The sequence below is a fragment of the Chrysochloris asiatica genome, unplaced genomic scaffold (assembly GCF_000296735.1).
Source record: "Chrysochloris asiatica unplaced genomic scaffold, ChrAsi1.0 scaffold00036, whole genome shotgun sequence".
NCBI lineage: Eukaryota > Metazoa > Chordata > Mammalia > Afrosoricida > Chrysochloridae > Chrysochloris > Chrysochloris asiatica.
Window position 1 is genome coordinate 11,348,150 of NW_006408554.1, and position 20,301 is coordinate 11,368,450.

The 20,301-nt window shown below is 38.0% G+C and overlaps 1 protein-coding gene across 1 annotated transcript in view; it reads left to right on the forward strand.

The window, feature by feature from the left end:
* CPA6 (carboxypeptidase A6) overlaps positions 1 to 17,535 on the forward strand; it is a 526,142-nt gene extending 508,607 nt beyond the window's left edge. Inside the window, exons 9-11 of the mRNA XM_006860036.1 lie at positions 6,472 to 6,674; positions 12,282 to 12,366; positions 17,348 to 17,535. Of these exons, the coding sequence (XP_006860098.1) occupies positions 6,472 to 6,674; positions 12,282 to 12,366; positions 17,348 to 17,535 (476 nt within the window). The remainder of the gene's footprint in view (positions 1 to 6,471; positions 6,675 to 12,281; positions 12,367 to 17,347) is intronic.
* Positions 17,536 to 20,301: the final 2,766 nt, after the last annotated feature.

The following is a 20,301-nucleotide window of genomic DNA, read 5'->3' on the forward strand; positions in this document are numbered from 1 at the left end:
ATACTGGAGAGGAATAGCCAGAAACATCACCATAGAAAGCTTGTAAGTCCATCTTTGGCCTATAACTGATTGGAATACCTAAAATGGGGCTACAATGTACCCAGTAAAGGAGGCTTCCTGGGGAACCTCTGCATTACATAAGACTATAGGTGAAAGCCTGAACATCATCAGTATCTTCAGAGATGGGAATTTTCCACTTGAAAGGACGGGAAGACCAGCCTGGAGTGGCTAGAAGAACAGAAGATACTTCTTAAAAACAGACCTACAGGAAAAATACAAAACAATATAGGCAGACTTACTGATTACTATAAGAACAAGCACATTGCTTGCCAAGGTGACATCAAGGCGAGTGGTCAGGTCCCCACAGAGCAAACCCCCTTCCAGGACTAAGACTCAATGGAAATACACAATCTGATTGATGACCACATTCTTCACCTAAAAGGGGAAGTGAGGGAAAAACAGCAATGAAGATGCGAGCCAAGTCCTACAACATTCAATAGACTGCAGTGACCCCGGGTGGAGACCTGGTTGGCCAGCAATATGGCAAGTCCTGGGACTTTTGGACCCAGAGTCAGTGACATAGCCATGGAGGACTACAGTAGAGAGTGAAGTGTCCAGCTTATAAGAAGAGAGGGCATATGCACAAGAACACCCACACTTTAAGATAATACCCACTTTACCTGGCTTCAATGACTGGATGATCAGAGCTCAACTAGAAGAAGAAAGAAGAGGAAACAAGAGTAATCTGATACAATTTGATGAACTTGACCTACACCTTTAGATGCAGTAGCTTAAAAGAGGGAACAAATCTTTACAGCAAGGATCATTCCCACCCCCTCCATATCCAGAATAGACAGGGATGAGCAACTTGGACATTAGCTACCCAAAGTTGGGGGGAGGAGTTTACAAAGGCAAGAAGTGACTGGCTTACAAGTTTTCAAGAGGGAACCTAGATCCAGAGGGTGTGGAGGAAGGTAGAATCTCCACTGAGTAGTATCCAATCTGTCTAGGCTGGGCTGATGAAAGGAAATGCAGATAGGTCTCTTGCAATACAATAGTGAATAATTGTTATCAGGATTGATTGTGAGGGTTGGAAATGTAAAGGAAGACATTTTGTACCAAGGAGGGGAATGATTAAATTTGCAGTCTAGGAGCAGAGGTCCTTGGGACCATCAAGGGGGAAGAGGAGAGTAGGATCCTACCCAGAGAAGCAGTAATGCCTGAGATGGAGGTAGAGATGATGATGTGGAGAGATGGAGCAGCTGGGCACTTTAGACAGAGAGACTGAGAGGGGCAGGCTTGCAGGGTATATATATCCTTTGGTTGGTTGATGATGCATGGAGGGGATTGTAACCATGTCAATGAAACGATATAGGATAGGATGAATATAAAGCTAATGTTCTCCCATGTAAACTACCACATAATTCACAATAAAACATTAAAAAAAAGAGAGAGAGATGGAGATAAGATTCTTATGATTCAATTGTGAGTAATTGTTATCATGACTAATTTCAATGTCACAATTGTTAAGGTAGAAGTTTCGTAACAAAAATGGGGGAGGAGCTAACCTTACAGTTCAGAAACAGAGGACCCTAGGGCCATCAAGGGAGAAGAGCACAAGTGGAATGCAGAACCTTATCCAGTGAAGCAGTGACACCAGAGATGGAAGCAAGATGGGGTCATGGAGAGGGGGAGCAGCTGAAGACTCTAGATTCATGGGAAGAGAGGGACTGAGAGCTAGCCTCCAGGAGGCAGACTTGCAGAATGTGTCCTCTGGTGGTGTAAATTATTATATATGCCTGAGTGTTTAAAAAACAAAAAGATCTAAAATGAATAGAGATAAATACTGTTAACTGATGGTACATGAAAGGGATTATAATCATTGTAATGAAACAAGATATATGATTTGTTGAATGTAAAACTGATGACCTGCCCTGTAAATTTTCATTCAATTCACAAAAACTTAAAAAAAAAATTTTTTTTTGCACAAGGTTATCATATAGATGAAAGTTGGGATGACCCATTTCCTTCAGTTCATGTCCATGTCTAACTATCATAAAAAGAAGAGAACTTTCCTTGATTTTATACTTCTTGTTGTCAGGTGTCGAGTCAGTTCCGACCCATCATGAACCTATATAGGGATTCTAAGGAGTGGTTCGTGAGTTTGACTGCCAACCTTGTGGTTCAAACCAACCTTATGGTCGAATGCTTATCCTACAGCACCACACCAGAACTGATCTTATACTGACATTATGTTAAATCAAGTTGTCCTTAAGTACTGTGAATGCCTAATAATTGTGTTGTAAAATGCCCAAATAATCATCTTGGATGAATTTGTATTTGGGAAATCTTAGAGACGGTGTCAGGAACTGTAAGTGCATATTTATTTTCCCAATAAAAGTGCTTTGCTTTTTCTATAGAAAATATGTGTGTGTGTGTATTAAAGCTATAATGAATCATTTCCTTAACATTGTATTTAGTGTATACTTAAGACCTAAGATCCCAAATATCAGGGGTTGCAAATGTGAATACCAGGCTATTGAGGAATAAAGGATGAAAGAATGGGCAGAAAAAGGAAAGTTGGGCAATGAATAAGGAAAGCCATTGAAAAATTGATGCATTTGAATTATGGTGTTGAAAAAGAGTATTATAAGTACCATAAACTTCCAGAAGAACATGGAAGAGTACAGCCAGAATGCTCCTTAGAAGTAAAGATGGTGAGACTTCATCTCTCATACTTGGGACATATTAGGAGGGAACAGTCCCTGGAAAAGGACATCATGCTGGTAAAGTGGAGGGTTAACAAAAAAGAAGAAGACCTCCAAGTAGAGGGATTGACAAAATGACAACAATAACGGACTCAAAAGTAACAATAAGCATGAGGATGGCGCAGAACCAGGCAGTGTTTTGTTCTGTATATGGGGTTGCTAAGATTTGAAATTGTAACTTCAGGACAACTTCTTAGTCTGAATGTTAAGTTTTTCTTAATCTTCTTAACCCTTGAATACTGGTGTTTCTCCATAGTTTGACTTGATTTTTGTTTTTCCATGACACTGAAAGATAAGCACTGGACTGCTAGCTGCTAGATTAGTGGTTCAAACCCACTAACTGATCCTCAGAAACCCTACACAAAGTCACTATAACTTGACTCTGACTCGATGGCACATAACAACTACAACACTCTCATAAAATAGTGATGACTCACAAATCTTTTTCTTTAGCTTACTGTTTCATTTAAGTGTCATACTCATATTCAGTAGCCTACTAGACATCTCTACTGGCATTCCGGGAGCACAGTGGCTCTGTAGGATAAGTACCGCACTGTGAACCACAAGGTCAGTGCTTCAAGCCTACCAACCACTCCATGGGAGAATGATGAGAATTTCTGATCCTGCAAAGACTTACAAGCCTTGGAAACCCTGTAAAGGGTCTCTGTGAGTTGAACTAACTTGATAGCATTTAACAACAACAACTGGCATTCCCAATGAGCCCAGGTAATGCATGCAGTTAAGCTTCCAGCTATTAAACAGAAAGGTTGACAGTTGGAAACCACCAAGCAGGTCTTCAAGAGAAGCAGATCACCGGGTCTTTCTCTATAAGACCTCGTGATCTACTTCTGTAAAGACTGCAGCCAAGAACACTCTATGGGGCAGTTTTGCTCCGTCATATGGGGTAGCTGTGGGTCAGAATCAACTCAACAGTAAATAACAACACCAGCATTCCCCAACCTTCTGAAACTCAACATATCTAAAATGGGATTCACCTTTCATTCTTCATGTTTAGCCAGTTACCTAACTCTGACAGTTTAATCTTCTAAGTATTTCTTTAATGTTTCTTCTTGGTACCATTCCTGGACGAGGTTGAATATTGTTCCTCCAAAATTTCTGTCATTCCCAGAAACTCAGAATAGGACCTTATTTGGAAATAGGGCCTTTGCAGATGTAATCAGTTACAAATGAAGTCATACTGGAATAGAATGAACACTAAATCCAATATGACTGGGTTTCTTATAAAAAGAAAAGAAACACTGAGAGACAAGCACACAGGAAAGGTGACCATGGAAAGATAGAGGTAGAGACTGGTGTGATGCATCTACAAGCCAAGGAATGTCAAGGATTACCAATAACCACAAGTATCCTCCCTGAGAATCTTCATAAAGAGAATGGCCTTGCTGACATCTTAAAAGAGTCGGCTATGAAAGCCTTCAGATCATGATGCAGGTCTGGCATTTATAAAGGAAGGGGGCAAGGAGAAGGATTGGATTGAAAGAATCTCAGTCCAAAGTACAGTTGTAAATAAAGTTTGGCCATATCAATGGGAAGTTCTCAAGTTAAAGTTGCCTATTCGCATACTGGTGTGGCATTGCGGGTTAGTGCACTGGACTGCAAGGTTGGTTTGAATCGCAAGGTTGATAGTTCAAACTCACCAGCTGCTCCTCAAAAACCCTATACAGGATGGCTATGAGTTGGAACTGACTCGATGGCACTTAACAACAACATCTTGCAGGAACAAGTCGGGACTAGTACTCAGTAATTGGTTTTGAGAACTCACATAGATATTAAAAGTATAAGTTCAAGGATCCTTTAAAAAAAAAAAAAAAACTTTCAAAATACTCTAGAGCTGTCATTGGAAAGTTAAAATATGACTCTGATTTTTATTCTTTTCTAGATGGCCTGCTTTTCCCACCCCCTCTGGAAAATATTCACTTTAATGTGTCAAGTGTTGCTACTTCCTCGTTTATGGCTCTTGTTTGGTACAGAATAGATCCATTCAATCTTTCTTTAATTGTGAGAAGCTTTCCATTAGTAGTTCTTCAAATAGTTAGCCTCATTTTATTTATTTTTCTCTCTCCTTCTAAGACTATTTTTAGTCAGATATTTGTACTTCCATTTTTTATGTCTTTTCATTTTTCTCTCACTTTTCAACTCTTTATCCATTCCTGATGTTTACTGGCAGCATCTCAAAACCTGCTCCACCTCACTAATTCATTCATGAAGTATAGTCTTTCAACCCAGATTCAATTATTTATTTCTACCCACTACTTCTGATTGGTTCTATTTTATAACTCTTTGTCCAGTGGCACCACAGAAGGCCCTGGAATCTTCTTCTGTAAAATTTACATTTAAAAAAAAAGCTATGGAGCAGTTCTACTCTGTGATGCATAGAGCTATCATGAGTCAGAACTGACTCGTAGGCAACAGGTTTGGTTTTGGTCTTTGTCTCATACAGATTTCCAGTGTTTTCCTATAGATCTTTGAGAATATATTTGGATTATTTTAAATTGTGATATTTCCCTGGCTCATTAGTTCTGTTCTTTCCAAAATCAGTGGATCAGTTGTGGTCTGTCTTTGCAGTTCTCAGACATCGTTGTTCCTCAGATGTCTCTTTATTTTTTCCGTTCCCTTGGGAGTATCACCTATTGTTTTTATACTAAGTTCCACCCTTCTTCCACTTGCTTCTGGGGGCATTTCTAGGCTTAGGGTCAAAGAAGGAATCCCACAATTGCTATTAGTTTATCATCTTTACCCATGACTCTTCTATATCATAAACTAGACTTAATGTACTCAAGATTTAACCTGCTTTGACTTTGTTGTCTTTTTATATTCAGTAGAATTTGACAACATCACAGAATCACAAAACCAATTTATGGAGAGAGTTATGCTTTCCCAGGCACAGGGCAGAGATAGTAATGCCTGAAATACTAAATAACAATGAAAAACTTAAGTTTCCAAAATTTCTTAGAACTGTTATACTTGATTGATATAGTGGAATCTTATTTCCTTCTACCTCTCTCCACAGATCTCCTAAAAAGTGTGTCTTACATGATAATTTAAAAATTACTAAAATTTCATGTTGAAAATTTCTTAGCTGTGCCGTAACGGGCCCCAAGATACCTGGAAAAGCTGCTTGAGTTTTATAAAATCAATTTGGATACTGCTGATCTGAAGGCATAGTAAAAAGTTGTTTGATGCATTCTGTCGTTATGGAACATTAGAGTCTAAAAGGGAATCCAGTTTTAATGTAGAGTCTATGTTAGCAGAGATTTTGTCCTGTATTGTTTAGCAGCGTATCTCAGAAAACACCTAGAACAGTATAAAATGACACTGATGACAAGTGTGTTAGGTGCTATAAAGGAAAAGTTCAGGTCTTATGGAGTATACAAACAGAAGACCTAATCTACTCTGGGGGTCAGCAAAAGAACCAACAGCTCACAAAACCACCCAAGTAGAGTGGTTTGTGCAGGAAACAGCTAATGTCTGTTTCCTATTCATGCTGCCTATTGCTCTGGTGGTTTGGATCACCTTGAGTTTCTCAGTATTGAATTCCATAAAATTAGAAATGAGATGATTCCTTAGTACTACTATATGTTTATGTAAGAAAAAGAAAAATCACAATTTAACAATGTTGATTCATATTTCTGGCTTTTTCGCTGCCCCTTCTCCCAACCAATCTTCTTTTCCAACTTTGCAGATGAAGGAGCTTCTATGCACCCTTGTGACGACACATACTGTGGACCTTTCCCAGAATCTGAGCCAGAAGTGAAAGCTGTAGCCAACTTCCTCCGAAAACACAAAAAGCACATTAGGGCTTACCTCTCCTTTCATGCATATGCTCAGATGTTGCTGTATCCCTATTCTTACAAATATGCAACCATCCCTAATTTCAGCTGCGTAGTAAGTATTTAACTTTCTACATGTGTCTTGGACTTTATGCTTCCTTTCTAATGCTAAGAGAGTTAGTAGTAACAGGAAGCAGATGGTGCTTTACATATATTAACTCATTTACTCTACCTCATAACCACCTTAAAAGGTAGGTCTGCTATTATCCCTAATTTACAGATGAGGAAACTGAGAGCCAGAGAGATTAAGTAGTTAGACTAAGAGAACAAAGTCGCTAAGTATCATCATAGCCAGGACTCAGCCCTGATCTAACAGTCAGAGTTGTTGTTTTTAACCACTGGACTTTGCTGCCTCCCAAATGTATTGATGTCATTTTATTCTATTTACATTCTTACCACAGACTATAGTGAAAAGGTCAGGATGGATTTGATTAATATTATGGCTTCGGTCACATATGCCGGACTATAATTAACTTTATTGAGTAAATAATTATTCATAGATTATAGTCCAACTCTCGTTAATTAAAAGCAAGTTTTAATTTATAAGCACTATTTGCTTAATGCTACTAAGTCTCTTGGCATGTGTCTGACAAGTCAGCAGCTAAGAGTGAGCATAAGATTACTTGAAAATGGAAAAAAGGTAATGTTCCTTATTCTTCTTATTTCAGAAACCCTCTAAGCTATCCATCATGGGCATATTTCATTATAAAGTCTGTTTCAGAGCCTATAGCATCAAACCCAGATCCCTAGATGACACAAACAATTTAGTTCTCTACTATTAACTGAAAGGTTGGCAATTTGAACCCACCTAGAAGCATCTTGGAAGACAAACCTGACAATCTGCTTCCCAAAGGCCCCAGCCTTAGAAACCCTATAGAGCAGTCTACTCTGCAAGCATGGGGTCACAATGAGTCAGAATCAACCTATGACAAATAACAATAACAACATAGCACCTAACGGTTTAGAATGTTTAAAATCAGGCAAAATTAATCAATAGTGTTAGAAGTCAGGATAGCAGTTAATTTGGGGGAGGGTCAATGTGAATGGGAGAGAGCACAAGTTTGGCATAGCTAGAAACCTATTTGAAAGTCTTCACTTAAGTGACTTTATTCTCTGTTGTTCTTTCTTTCTAATTGGCCACAAAGGGCCTTGTCGTTAGTTGTCATCGAGGCACTTCAGACTCATGGAGACTCCATGTGTTACAGATAGAACTGAACGACAACAACAACAGAGGGGTTTTCTTGACTCTAATTGTAATGGAAGCAGACGGTTACACCTTTCTTCTATGTTGCCTCTGGGTGGTTTTGAACCACCCAAATTTTAAGTTAGCAGTCAAGTACTTAACTGTATGTACCACCCACCCAGGTGTATGCCTAGAAAGTACCTATGGCCTTACTTATTGGCCCTCAGGTAAATAAGAAGTATATTTTTAAATATTTTCATATTTGTTGCTGTTGTTGCCTTATGCCATCTAGTTCATGTACTGGGTTCTACTGATTGGCCAGAAAAGTGTTCATCTGAGTGCATTTAGTTTGGGATCATTTGCTGAGCCATAAATTTAAGATTTGTGCACTCTTCTGTGTATGTTATACTTAGATTAAAAGTTTTTATTAAAAAGAAGCACTCCCGTTCTCACTATACGTTGAACTCCAAATCCTCACCAAACATTTGGGGTGTTAGGAATTTCTGATCTCTGATGAAAGAAATGGGAGGATGGTAGGGCCACAACAGGGTCTGAGAGAAGGCTTTCATTCTCTCCAATAGGGGAGCTTTGTTCTTGGCAGTCCACACAAGAATTCTGAGCAAATTCCATTTTGAGGAATATTATAAGGGTGGTATTTCTATTCCACAGTGCTGTTCTTCAGTTGCTCTCTGGTCAAAAAGACTTCCATGTTTTTTGTTGTTGCTGTTGACCTGGTACCTAACCACATGTAGAACAGTGTTTCTATCGACAAATATTCAGTCCTTTTGAGATCAGAAACAGTATCCTCACAATAGACTATGTGGAATATATAATATGCAAAGATATACAAAAACTATTACATGAGAACGTTCTCCATATCTTAAAATTGATCTTCCCCCCAAGAGTTAAGCCAGCTTATCATTTGACTTGGTTTGGATAATATGGCATAAGAATAGGTCAGTGGTTCACCCTGAGAGAATATTTGGCAATGTCTACAATCTAGTGTGGTGTGGTGCTGTGGGTTGAAGCACTGGACTGCAAGGTCCGTTTGAACCACACAAGGTCAGAGGTTCAAACTCACCAGATGCTCCTTGGAAACCCTACGCAGGATCGCTGTGTGTCAGAACTGACTCCACGGCACACAACAACAGATAAATTTGTCATCTTCACAACCAGGTAGAGGGATGCTACTATAATCTACTGGGCTGAGACCAAGGAGCTTGCAAAATATTCTATAATGCATAGTAAACATTTACAACAAATAGTTACCTGACCCAAAATATCACCAATGCTAAAATTGAAATTTTAAAATTTTAACTAAATAGCCAAAAAGCAAGATTATAATTCTCAGAAACTGGGCAGATTCTAATATTAACTAGAGTTAATTATATTCTATTCAATTTGCTCAAAAACCTTCCATTGTATGTAGGTGTCTGTTTCCACTAACTTTTTTTTTTTTTAAGTTATTCTATAAATCACTATAAGTCCCTGTTATTGTTGTTGTTAAGTGCCATGTCACTTGTGACTTGCGGTTAGCAGTCCAGTGCTTATCCTACAGCATCACACCACCACTCCTGGGTAGCATAAATGGTTGTGCTTGGCTGGTAACCAAACATTGGCAGTTTAAACTCATACAGTGGTACCATGAAAATATAGCCCTATCAGTCTACCTCCATAGAGATTACAGCCAAGGAAACCCTATGGAGCAGTCCGGTGGTCTTCATAAGTCAGAAACAACAACAATAATAAATATGGGAATATTTAAATTAAAAATATACTTCTTACTTACCTGAGGGCCATTAAGTAAGGACTTTCTAGATATACAAGAGTGGTCAAACAGTTAAGTAGTTGACTGTTAACTTAAAATTTGGGTGGTTCAAATCCACCCAGAGGCAACCCAGAAGAAGTTGTAACAATCTATTTCCATTGCAACTATAGCCAAGAAAACCCTATAGAACATGTAGGGTTTCCATGAATCAGAAAGGCCTCGAAGACTAACACCAAGGTCCTTCTTGGCCAGTTAGAAAAAAAGGCCAACAGAGAACAAAATTACTTATGTGAACTCCTTCATCTAAGCTGCGAGCTGTGCCATCCTGGAAAGTAATCCTTAGGAAATATGATGGAGTTTTCACTTTTTGTAGAAAAATTACATCTAACCCTCTTATATGTACACTCTTGCCCAAGTGGATGAAGTGCAAAAAGCCTAAAAAGTTAAAAGCAGTCAAATGCTTGTTTAAATATGCAAAGTCATTTTCTGTTATTTTTCCTTAGTAGATTATTTCTGGGGTTTAATTATCTGAAATGATGAGGAACAAAGGTCTTCTCACCAGCCAAATGCAATAGTCTTCCAAAATATAAGAATATCTTGCCTTAAAAGCAGGGCTTTAAACCAGTTCTACCCAGTACTGAGAATTTGCATTTGTACCCAAGATATACTGAACTCACTGCCATCGACCTGATACTGACTCACAGAGACCCTATAGAATAGAGTAGAACTATTCCTTAGGGTTTCCGAGACACTATAAATCTTTACAGCAGCAAATGGTGTCATCTTTCTCCCTTGAAAGAGGCTGGTGGTTTTGAACCACCCACCAGAGTTTAACCCACTTTACTGCCAGGGATCCTTCGATATATTGAATCCACATTTAAACACGTTCTCCGGATAATTCTCATAAGAATCACCTGGGGATCCTGTTAAACCGTAGATGCTGATTCACTGTATCTAGAGTAGAAAGGCAAATTCTCAGCAGGGACTGAACCAGAATGAACCAGTCTGTAACCCTACATGGAAGATTGCTGAGATTGTTGGACTAAATGTAAAAATCTTAGAACATTCTCTATAAAGACACTGGATTGTGGTGTTCATACTCCTTTTCTGCTGGCTCCTCTGAGGAGAATGTCATCAACAACGAGATCCATAGTAAGTAGCCTGCAAGGTTCTGGAGCCAGGTCCCTAAATACTCACAAAAGGTGGCAGTTGCTGCAAACATTGCCTTCTGCATCCCTGAGGTGAATGAGGACAGCAAACGAGAGCTCACTCCAACACACTCTACCATGTTGCCAGAGTGCTTCAATTTAAGTCTTAAATTATTCATAGGCAAATTGAAATAGGAGAATTGTATATTGGTTTCAACATACTTCTTTTCTTCCCACATGTCATACAATACTTCTCTAACTCCTTGCTGAAACTAGTGCTTTGATATCGTTTAAAAGAAAATTAAAGGACAGTCATATTATTCTAATCCTTGCTTGAATATTCACTTCATTGAATTTTTATTAGAAATATAATACTAAATAATATTCTTCTTGATTTTTGAGATTGATAGGAAGAGTTCCACCTCGGAATTTCTAAATCTTAGGCGTGCCTAACTTAACTCTGCCAGAGATGTGTTGTTGTTGTTGTTGTTGTTAAGTGCCGTCAAGTCGATTCCAACCCATATAGACCCTGTATAGGGTTTCCAAGGAGCAGCTGGTGAGCTTGAACCACCAACCTTGAAGTTCAAATGACTTTGCAGTCTAAGGCATTAGCCCACAGAGCCACCTTAGAATTCATGCAGCATTCTGAAATTATTATTCCTATGCCCAGTGAGAAAAAACACACTAATATGAGAGAAGTCATTCTTACTGAATTCAAGTGCTTCTTAATTGACCCAGTTGTATTTTAAATGTCTTGAATATTATTCACTAAAGTACTTAAGAATCAATAAAATTATCTTGATACTTTTAAATATCTGTGCTTATTCAACATTCATACAAGAAATATTGATTAAACATCTACTATATACAGGCACATTGCTAAGTACTGGGTATACAGTTATGAGTAAGACTGACATGATTCCTAACCTTTCAAATCTCCTGCAATTTATAGAATGTCCCTAAAATAAGTGAAGTGTTGTTGTTGTTTTTAAGTGCTGTTCAATCCGTTCCAACTCATAATGACCCTGTATAACAAGGTTTCCAAGGAGCAGCTGATGGGTCTGAACCACTGAACTTGTGGTTCAGAGTCCATTGCGGATCCTACAGCACCACACCAGGAGCCACTAAATCAGCATCAGAAGTTATGAGTAACTTTCCTATATCAACCACATCCCACTTCACTCCCTTAACCTCACAGAGTCTTCCTTTTTCTCATCAGTAAAATGAAAAGTTATCTGATCACTGACTCATTCTAAGAATCAAATCAAGTGTGTTAATGTGCTCTAAAATGTACTAATTTTATAGCATATGAGAAGAGAGGGTTTCACAAAGTTATTGGGAAAATGGAGTGAAAAGATAATGAAATTTTTTCATGAACTTTTTGAAGCTCTCTCATATAAGAGTAATATAATATTATTACTAACATATGTGAATATGCAGATTGTTGTTTTATGTGTTGATGACCAATAAGGCTCAACACCATCTGAATGTTGTTGTTTTGTATTTTTTATTTCAGTGCAATGACATAAATAATTCTCATTTCTTCACACTGCCTCCCCACAGGAATCTGCAGCTTATAGAGCTGTTAATGCACTTCGGTCAGTATACGGGGTACAGTATAGATATGGACCTGCCTCCAGCACATTGTGTAAGTGTCCTGTATGTTACCTCTTGAACCAATACCCTTTGAAAGGACTTCCCTCTAGAAAGGAGAAAAGGAGTTCCCCTTAAAGTGATTTTTTTACTATCAAATTAGCCAAGGAAAATGGAGGGAGTTTACATCTGGTTAGGTTGTTCATTGTACAAATTTAAACAATAGTCTAAGCAGAGAATGTTTTGAGCATGCAGTAATGACTAGAAGTTGAGTTGAAATCTTAGGGCCACAGAAAGAACCAAAATGGGCTCCTTAAGCTGTTTTAACTACTGTAAGGGTGGAAATTGGTCTTGAGAAGATAGTGAAGTAAATGCTTCAGGCCTAGAAGAAATTAACTTCCCTTTTCTTCCTTTTCCCCACCACTCTTGTTATGAAATTTGATTCATTATGTAGTATTTTCAGTTAAATTTTCCTTCAGAAGGTAAGTAAGTGTTGGTATGAATTAAGAGCCACTGGGTATGTGGAAAGAATTTAGGCACAGAATCAGGAGACATGGATTCTAGTCCTAATTCTGTCACTAGCCAGGTGTAGATGATCCTGGTCATATTTATTAATCCTGGACTTTGGTTCCTACAACTATGAAATGGGAAATTGGGCTGGATCATTTCCAAAGGCCTTTCAGAATCTAAAATTCACTGACCATAAGACTTGGAAATACTAGTCATAAATTATGCATACATTTTACACATATATATTTCTATATATAGAGAGAGAGAGAGCCCTGGTATAGTGCTATTGGTTAATGTGCTGGACTGCGAAGTCAGTTTGAACCGAAAGGTCGGAGGTTCAAGTTCTCCAGCCACTTCTTGGAAACTCTATACAGGGTCACTTTGAGTCAGAACCAACTTGACAGCACTTAACAACAATTTATATACATACAGGGTTGCTATGGGTAGGAACTGACTCAACAACACTTAACAACAACAGTATATACACACACACAATAGCACTTAGCAACATATATACATATACATGTACACCCATGTATATATACACAATCCTTGGTGGCACAAACAGTTAAGCAGTCTACTGCTAACTGAAAGGTTGGTGGTTCCTACCTGCACAGCAGCTTCCAAGGAGGAAGACGTGGTGATCTATTTCTGTAAAGATTACAACCAAGAAAACCCTATGGAACAGTTCTACTCTACAACACGGGGTCATTATGAGTCAGAATTGAATCAACAGGACCTAACATCAACAACAATATGTATGCATATAAAGGTATGTTGTTGTTGTTGTTGTTGTTGTTGTTAAGTGTTTTCAAGTCGATTCCGACCCATAGCGACCCTGTATAGGGTTTCCAAGGAGCAGCTGGTGAGCTTGAACCACCAACCTTGCAGTTCAAATTAGCCCACAGCGCCACACCAGGACTCCATATAAAGATATAGGTATATGTATATAAAGTGTATGTATATAAAAGTACTTATACATTGGGTGGAACCCTGGTGTGGTGCTGTAGGATAAGCACTGAAATGCTAACCACTAGGTCGACAGTTCAAACCCACCAGCTGCTCCTTGGAAACCCTATGCAGAGTCGCTATGAGTAGGAACTGACGCTACAACAACATACATGTAAGTATAAATAGCAACATCTTATGCTTCTCAGAGGTAGCAAATTTCTCCTTGATGTCTTTAAATCTACCCATCATTATATTCCTAACATCTCACCACTCAATTCCTTCAGCCTTCAGTAGATAAGCTTGGTCTGTCGATTAACATTGCTTGTCAAACAAATTTACCCTAATAATAAGAATGCATGGTGTTATCAATAGAATTCTTTTTAAAGTCCATAATCACTGCTCCTATGTTGCTCTTTTAGAATTGTTTTTCAGCAGAGTCACACTGAATGGAGCTATAGGGTATCAAAAAATCACAGTACCAATTAACATTAAGCATGACTGTAGTGCTGTAAGATAAGCTAATCAAATGAACTGCTAATCAAATGGTTGTTGGTTCAATCCCACCAGCTGCTCCTCTGAAATCCTATACACGATCACTGTGAGACAGAACCAACTCCACAGCATTTAACAACAACAAAATATACGGACAATTTTAAAACATTGTTTTTTTTAATCTTATGCACAGCTGACCTTTTCATCAGCTATCAAGGCACAGTCAGATTATTATTTTTATCAAAAACAATCTGTTGCCATAGGAATGAGGTTGCCACATAACCATGAGGTAGCTGTTGCATATACTGTCTCTAGCTTTGCTACTACGACTACTATTTACAATTGTAGTGTTTTCTAACCTAGGGAAGCATGCAGAAGTCACAGTTTATACTCTGTCCTTAATCAAAGGAAGGAGAATTGGAGAAACAGCAGTTATTTAATTATTCTTTTCACATAAAGCTTGTACCTCTAACTCTGTCCTGGGAAAATAGCATTAAAAAAAAAGATTTTTCTATATAACATTTATGCATTAAATAAATAATTATAAAGATCCTGCTACACTAAAATCTACATTTTTAGCACTTTAGGTTGTAAAGATGCAAAATAGTACCAGCTAACATATCTTGAGCAATTTACAATGAGTTATTATTTCACTTAATCCTCATAACAACCCTGTAAATTAAGTATTATCATTCCTGTTTTCGAAAAAGGAGAGTGAGCCACAGAGAAGTCAAAAGGTAGAATCGGGTTACAACCCCAGCCAGCACCTGAGCCTCAGGCCTGTGCTTCCAAGGTCTGTGCTCAAGGAGTAGAAAGTAAGAGACCCTAAGAGCCCAAAAGTGTTTCTAGAAGGGATTGTTAGATGCTCTGTGAAATGTTGTTGCAAAGTTGAATGTGGGATCTGAGGGGGAAGAAATTAAAGAGATTAGGTGGATAATCATCAGAGCCCATCAAGAATAAAGTTTTAATTATTGTTGTTAAGTGCTGTTGAGTCAGTTCTGACCCATAGCGACCCTGTATAGGGTTTCCAAGGAGCACCTGGTGAGCTTGAACCACCGACCTTGTATTTCAAACCATGTGGTGTGAAGTATAGCACACTAACCCACAGCTCACCATAGACTGGTAGAAAATGACGGGATTAATTAGACACAAAGTGGTCAGACCAGGCTGTACTGATAGAAGGCAAGAATAAGATTAAAAGAGGATATAGAAGCAACATAGATACTCTTTTGAGCTCTGAAGCAAATGGAAGAAGATAAAGATGGTGGTGACCAAGGGTGTATATAAATATATGTGTGTGTGTATGTAACAGGATCCGGGAAAGGAAATAATTTCTTAAGAAAGGGGCTCTTGAGCATTTTAGTCAATGAAGATGAAAGAGAGAACTCTTTATAAATGAAATAGATCCTGGAGAAGTAGTAGAGAACCAATAGTTATCTAGATCAAGATCTAGATAACATAAGAATTCTTCCCCTGATCTACATTGTGTTTAGCACATTAAATCTGTTCTTGAGATGGTCAGTAAATTCAGTTGGGGTATGTTCAAGGCCATATTTTGACTATTGTGGGCTTGTTGTAATTTTCTTCAACTTCAGTCTGAACATTCATATGAGTAAGTGATGGTCTGCTCCACATTCAGTCCTTGGCCTTGTTTTGGCTAATGATATTGAGCTTCTCCATTATCTCTTCCACAGATGTAGTCAGTTTGAGTCCTGTGTATTCTAGTTGGTGAAGTCAATGTATGTAGTCACTGTTGATGTTGTTTTAAAAAGTTATTTGCAATGAATAAGTTGTTTGCAAAATTCCATCATGCAATCTCAAGCATAATTTCTATCACCAAGGCCATATTTTCCAATTACTGATTCTCCCTCTTTGGTTCCAACTTTCACATTCCAGTCACCAGTAATTATTCATGCATCTTGATTGTATGTTTGATCAGTTTCAGACTGAAGAAGTTGATAGAATTCTTCAATTTCATCATCATTGGCTTTAGTGATGGGTGTGTAAATTTGAATAATAGTGGTATTAACTGGTCTTCCTTGTAGGCGCATAGATATTATCTTATAGGACAGTATCTCACAGTTTAGGAAGCTAGAAGTATAAATTCAGAGTACTAGTTCAAGGGCAAGACTTTCGTTATTTGTTGGCTCACAATTTATGAGGAAGTTTCTTGTTTCCTTTCAGCACCCGTGGGTCATGTTCATGGCATCAATCTTCCTCTGGGTTTAAGAGGCTCCCACTGCAGATACCCTGGATCAAAGCATGTACTCTGCTCCCAACTCTTCTTTCTTGGTGTTAGCAAACCCTTTCCTCTGCTATCTTCTCTTGCCTCTTATCTCTTGTAAGATAAAAGGTGATGGAGGTCACATATCCAATGAAGCTTCCTTTTAAGTTGATTGATTTCTCATAGCAGATATCATCATAGATATGACCACATTATATTAGGTCTCATCATGAGGTGATTACGTTATATCAGAACACTAAATGGGGGAGGACTAATAATTATATAACTTTCACTTTGCATCTTTACATAACTACCCAATCACTAAGAATCATGTCCATCAAGTTGATACATATTTTGGGGGACACAATTCAAACCTTGACAATGGATTTGTCTCCTAGTGAATAAGTGACAGTGGAAATAACTATTATCAGAATTCAGATTGAGCAACTTTGAGGGTATTATACTAAAAAGGCATTAATATTTAGATCTTCAAAAATGTTATAGTACTACAGTTAAATAATTCTTAATGAAATGATATTTAATTGGGGGGTTTGGAATAACTCTGTAAACAACTGCTAGGTACACATTTTGAAAACTATATAGACTCTGTAGTAAGGCTAAGCATCACTGGTAGTGCCGTGGGTTACGCACTGGACTACTAATCACAAGGTTCAAACCCACCTCTTGCTCCATGGGGAAAAAATGACACTTTGTGCTTCCATAGATAGTTAGTGTCAGAAATCCTATGGAGCAGTTCTTCTCTGTCCTACAGGGTTGTAATGAGTTAGAATCTACTCAAAGGCAGTGGGTTAATTTCAGTATTTGTGAGGCTAATTTTCTTTTCTTTTTTAACTTTTAGATGTGAGTTCTGGTAGCTCAATGGATTGGGCATACAAAAATGGAATACCCTATGCATTTGCTTTTGAACTCCGTGACACTGGGCATTTTGGATTTTTACTCCCAGAGATGCTCATCAAACCCACCTGCACAGAGACCATGATGGCTGTGAAAAATATCACAATGCACCTGCTAAAGAAATGTCACTGAAGGACCCCCAACAGTCAACTGTCAGAGAGGAACTGGATTCTGAGCAGTGACTACCTGGAGTATTGATGGAAATTGTTATTAAAGAACAAAGAAATTGCTTAGAGTGAACGTATCTGTGGACTTAAAGGACTTTTGTATACAATTTGACTGTCTGTAGCAATAGAAAATGGTAAAATATATGGCAAAGTCAAGTTAGTTGTAAAAGAAACACCCACCATATATCTTATTTGATTAAAGAATAGCGATGTTTTCAAATCTTTTTTTTTTTTTTTTTGGTCTCAAGTAATGTACCAAATAATCAAGGGTTTTACTTAAATCAATATCATGCTATTAATTAAGATCTAGGCTGATGATGATGTGTAACTGCTTGTTTCTCAGTTGAAATGAGAAATAGAAAGAACCAATGTTTCTTACTATAATAAATATACAACTTATTAAGATCTAAACTTAGTCACATATTCATTCCCTGGCATTAGTATTATCATATATCATTATAGCAAAGTAGAACAGCTTACATAACTCTGAGCATGTCACTTAAAAAGAAAATAGTAAATACTGAAATGCCACACTCCAAATGAAGAGATTAGCATTAATAAGTACACATACTTCCCATAATACTATGAGGTAGATGCACTGTTCCCATTCTTTTAAATTAAGACATTGATGTTTTAGAAAGATATAGAGATTTTGAAAGATGAAAAAATCTGCATTCAAGAAGCTCAACAAATCACAACCAGGACAGACCCACAAAAGAAAATCACCAAGGCATAATCAAACTCTGCAAACCAAAGATAAGGAAAGAATCCTGAAATCTGCTCAAGAAAAACAAAAAGTTGCTTACAAAGGAGGACAAATAAGATTAAGCTCTAATTTATTGGAAGACAGCATTGGGATGACATACATAAAACTCCAAGGGAAAAATAATTCACAACAAGCAATTATGCACCCAGCCAAATTGTCCCTCAAATATGATTATTTCACCATTTTGTAAAAACTAGACCAACCTTCCAAGATATACTAAAGGGAGTTCTTCAGACAGAACCAACAATGGTAGACAACAAGCTGAAACTGATACACATGAAACACTACCCCAAACCAACCCAGATATAGAAGTATCCAAAGTAAAATAAACCTACAAGATTGAAAATAGGAAACCAGAGATATCAGTTTGTAAAATGAAGACAAGTGCAAAGTGAAAGGAGGGAATAAATAGTGTAGTCACAGAACTTCCAAATGAAGAAATCAAGTAGATTTCAACTTGGGAAGAAATAATAAGGCGCAGAATAGCCTCAAGGTAAATTAATAAACCTTCTCATCAAAATAAAAAAGAGGGAAGGCATGCATGTACCAACTTGTCAGCTCCCAGCTTGTTTCAACAATGTCAAGGCACCCAGATCACAATTTGCCTTCTCAACCCAAGAAGAACAGCACTGGCCAGAGCCATTACCAGGAGTTGGCCATGAAGCTAAAACATATTGGATACAGCATCGCTCAAAGGATGGTTCAATAGAATCTTCCACAGGAAGACAGAGATGCCCTGGCTCCTTTCATCTTTTTTTTCCTTCAGAAGAGTCCATATGCTGCTGTACTTTCTCTGGAATAACCATTTGATGTGAAAAGAATGGAAATGTTAAGTTCTGTTTTTCTTCTTCCCTCTGAGAAACATGAATTCTGTGGGGACAGATGAGAAGAAGACCCTTTTCCATTTTCCTCTCCCTTTACCCATCACTGTTGATTTACTTATACTTTATTTTTTGAACTGTAAACTCACTGGTCATTGGTTTCTCCAGAGCAGCCAGTTATGAGATGTTTGTGATTGCCTCATGGTAAAGCCTAGGAAGTAATTTAGGAAGCCAGGCAACCTTGATGCCCAGAAAACACCAGCGCTGTGTATGGTCCCAGTGCTTCTTGTAATGGACTTCAGCATTTCTTTCCAGGACCATGTCCTCAAACCAGAGGTCCTAGAAATTAGTATTTTGTCCTGTGCATCTCTCTAGGTACCATGCGTACTCATGACCTGTGGGCTCCATTGTCTTGTCCATGTCCAGGGCTGCACTGCTCTGGATTCTTCTTCTCAGCTAACCCTCTCACCATACTCCAACTCCTCCTGTTTCTGAAAAATCAAAGAGTATGCTCTGTTACTTTTATATTTTTATACCACCACTGGTGGGCCTTTCCAAACACTTCGCAGGCTCCTCTTCTGAAGTTCTTTCCTCACCTTTTTTGCTCCTCTCACTCTCCTGTGTCCTGCCCTCTCCCACCACACTATCACTCTGCTTACCCAAGGTTTTTCTGTAACTACTCCCAAAGCCTTCACACTTCCATTCAACCCTGTGCATGGGCATCTTTTCCGCTCCTTCAACTTTATCTGCTTACAATTGTGAGGGGTTAGTCCTTGTGGATGAAGCAAGACCAGAATGTCTTATGAATTCATTACGAGGCAAAAACTCACATTGCTAAGAGTTTCACTGTTATTGCTGGTGGGTCCTCTGCCAGTTAAATTTATTTTGTTCATTCTTTTCTACCCTCTTTTATGTAGCTCTTTCCCCTTCATTCTTCTCTCGCTCTCTTTTTTTTTTTCTATCTTTTTGTCTACCTCATATTCTCTCTCCCCCACTTTAAAAAGTATTACAAGCATTATGAAAATTTATTGTTATAAATTAAAACTTCTACATTTGCATCTTGTATTCTTTGTAGGAAAGTGTTACTTTAAAAAAATAATAAAAAATTTAAAAATAAACATTGTTATCTTATTGAGTATGAAAA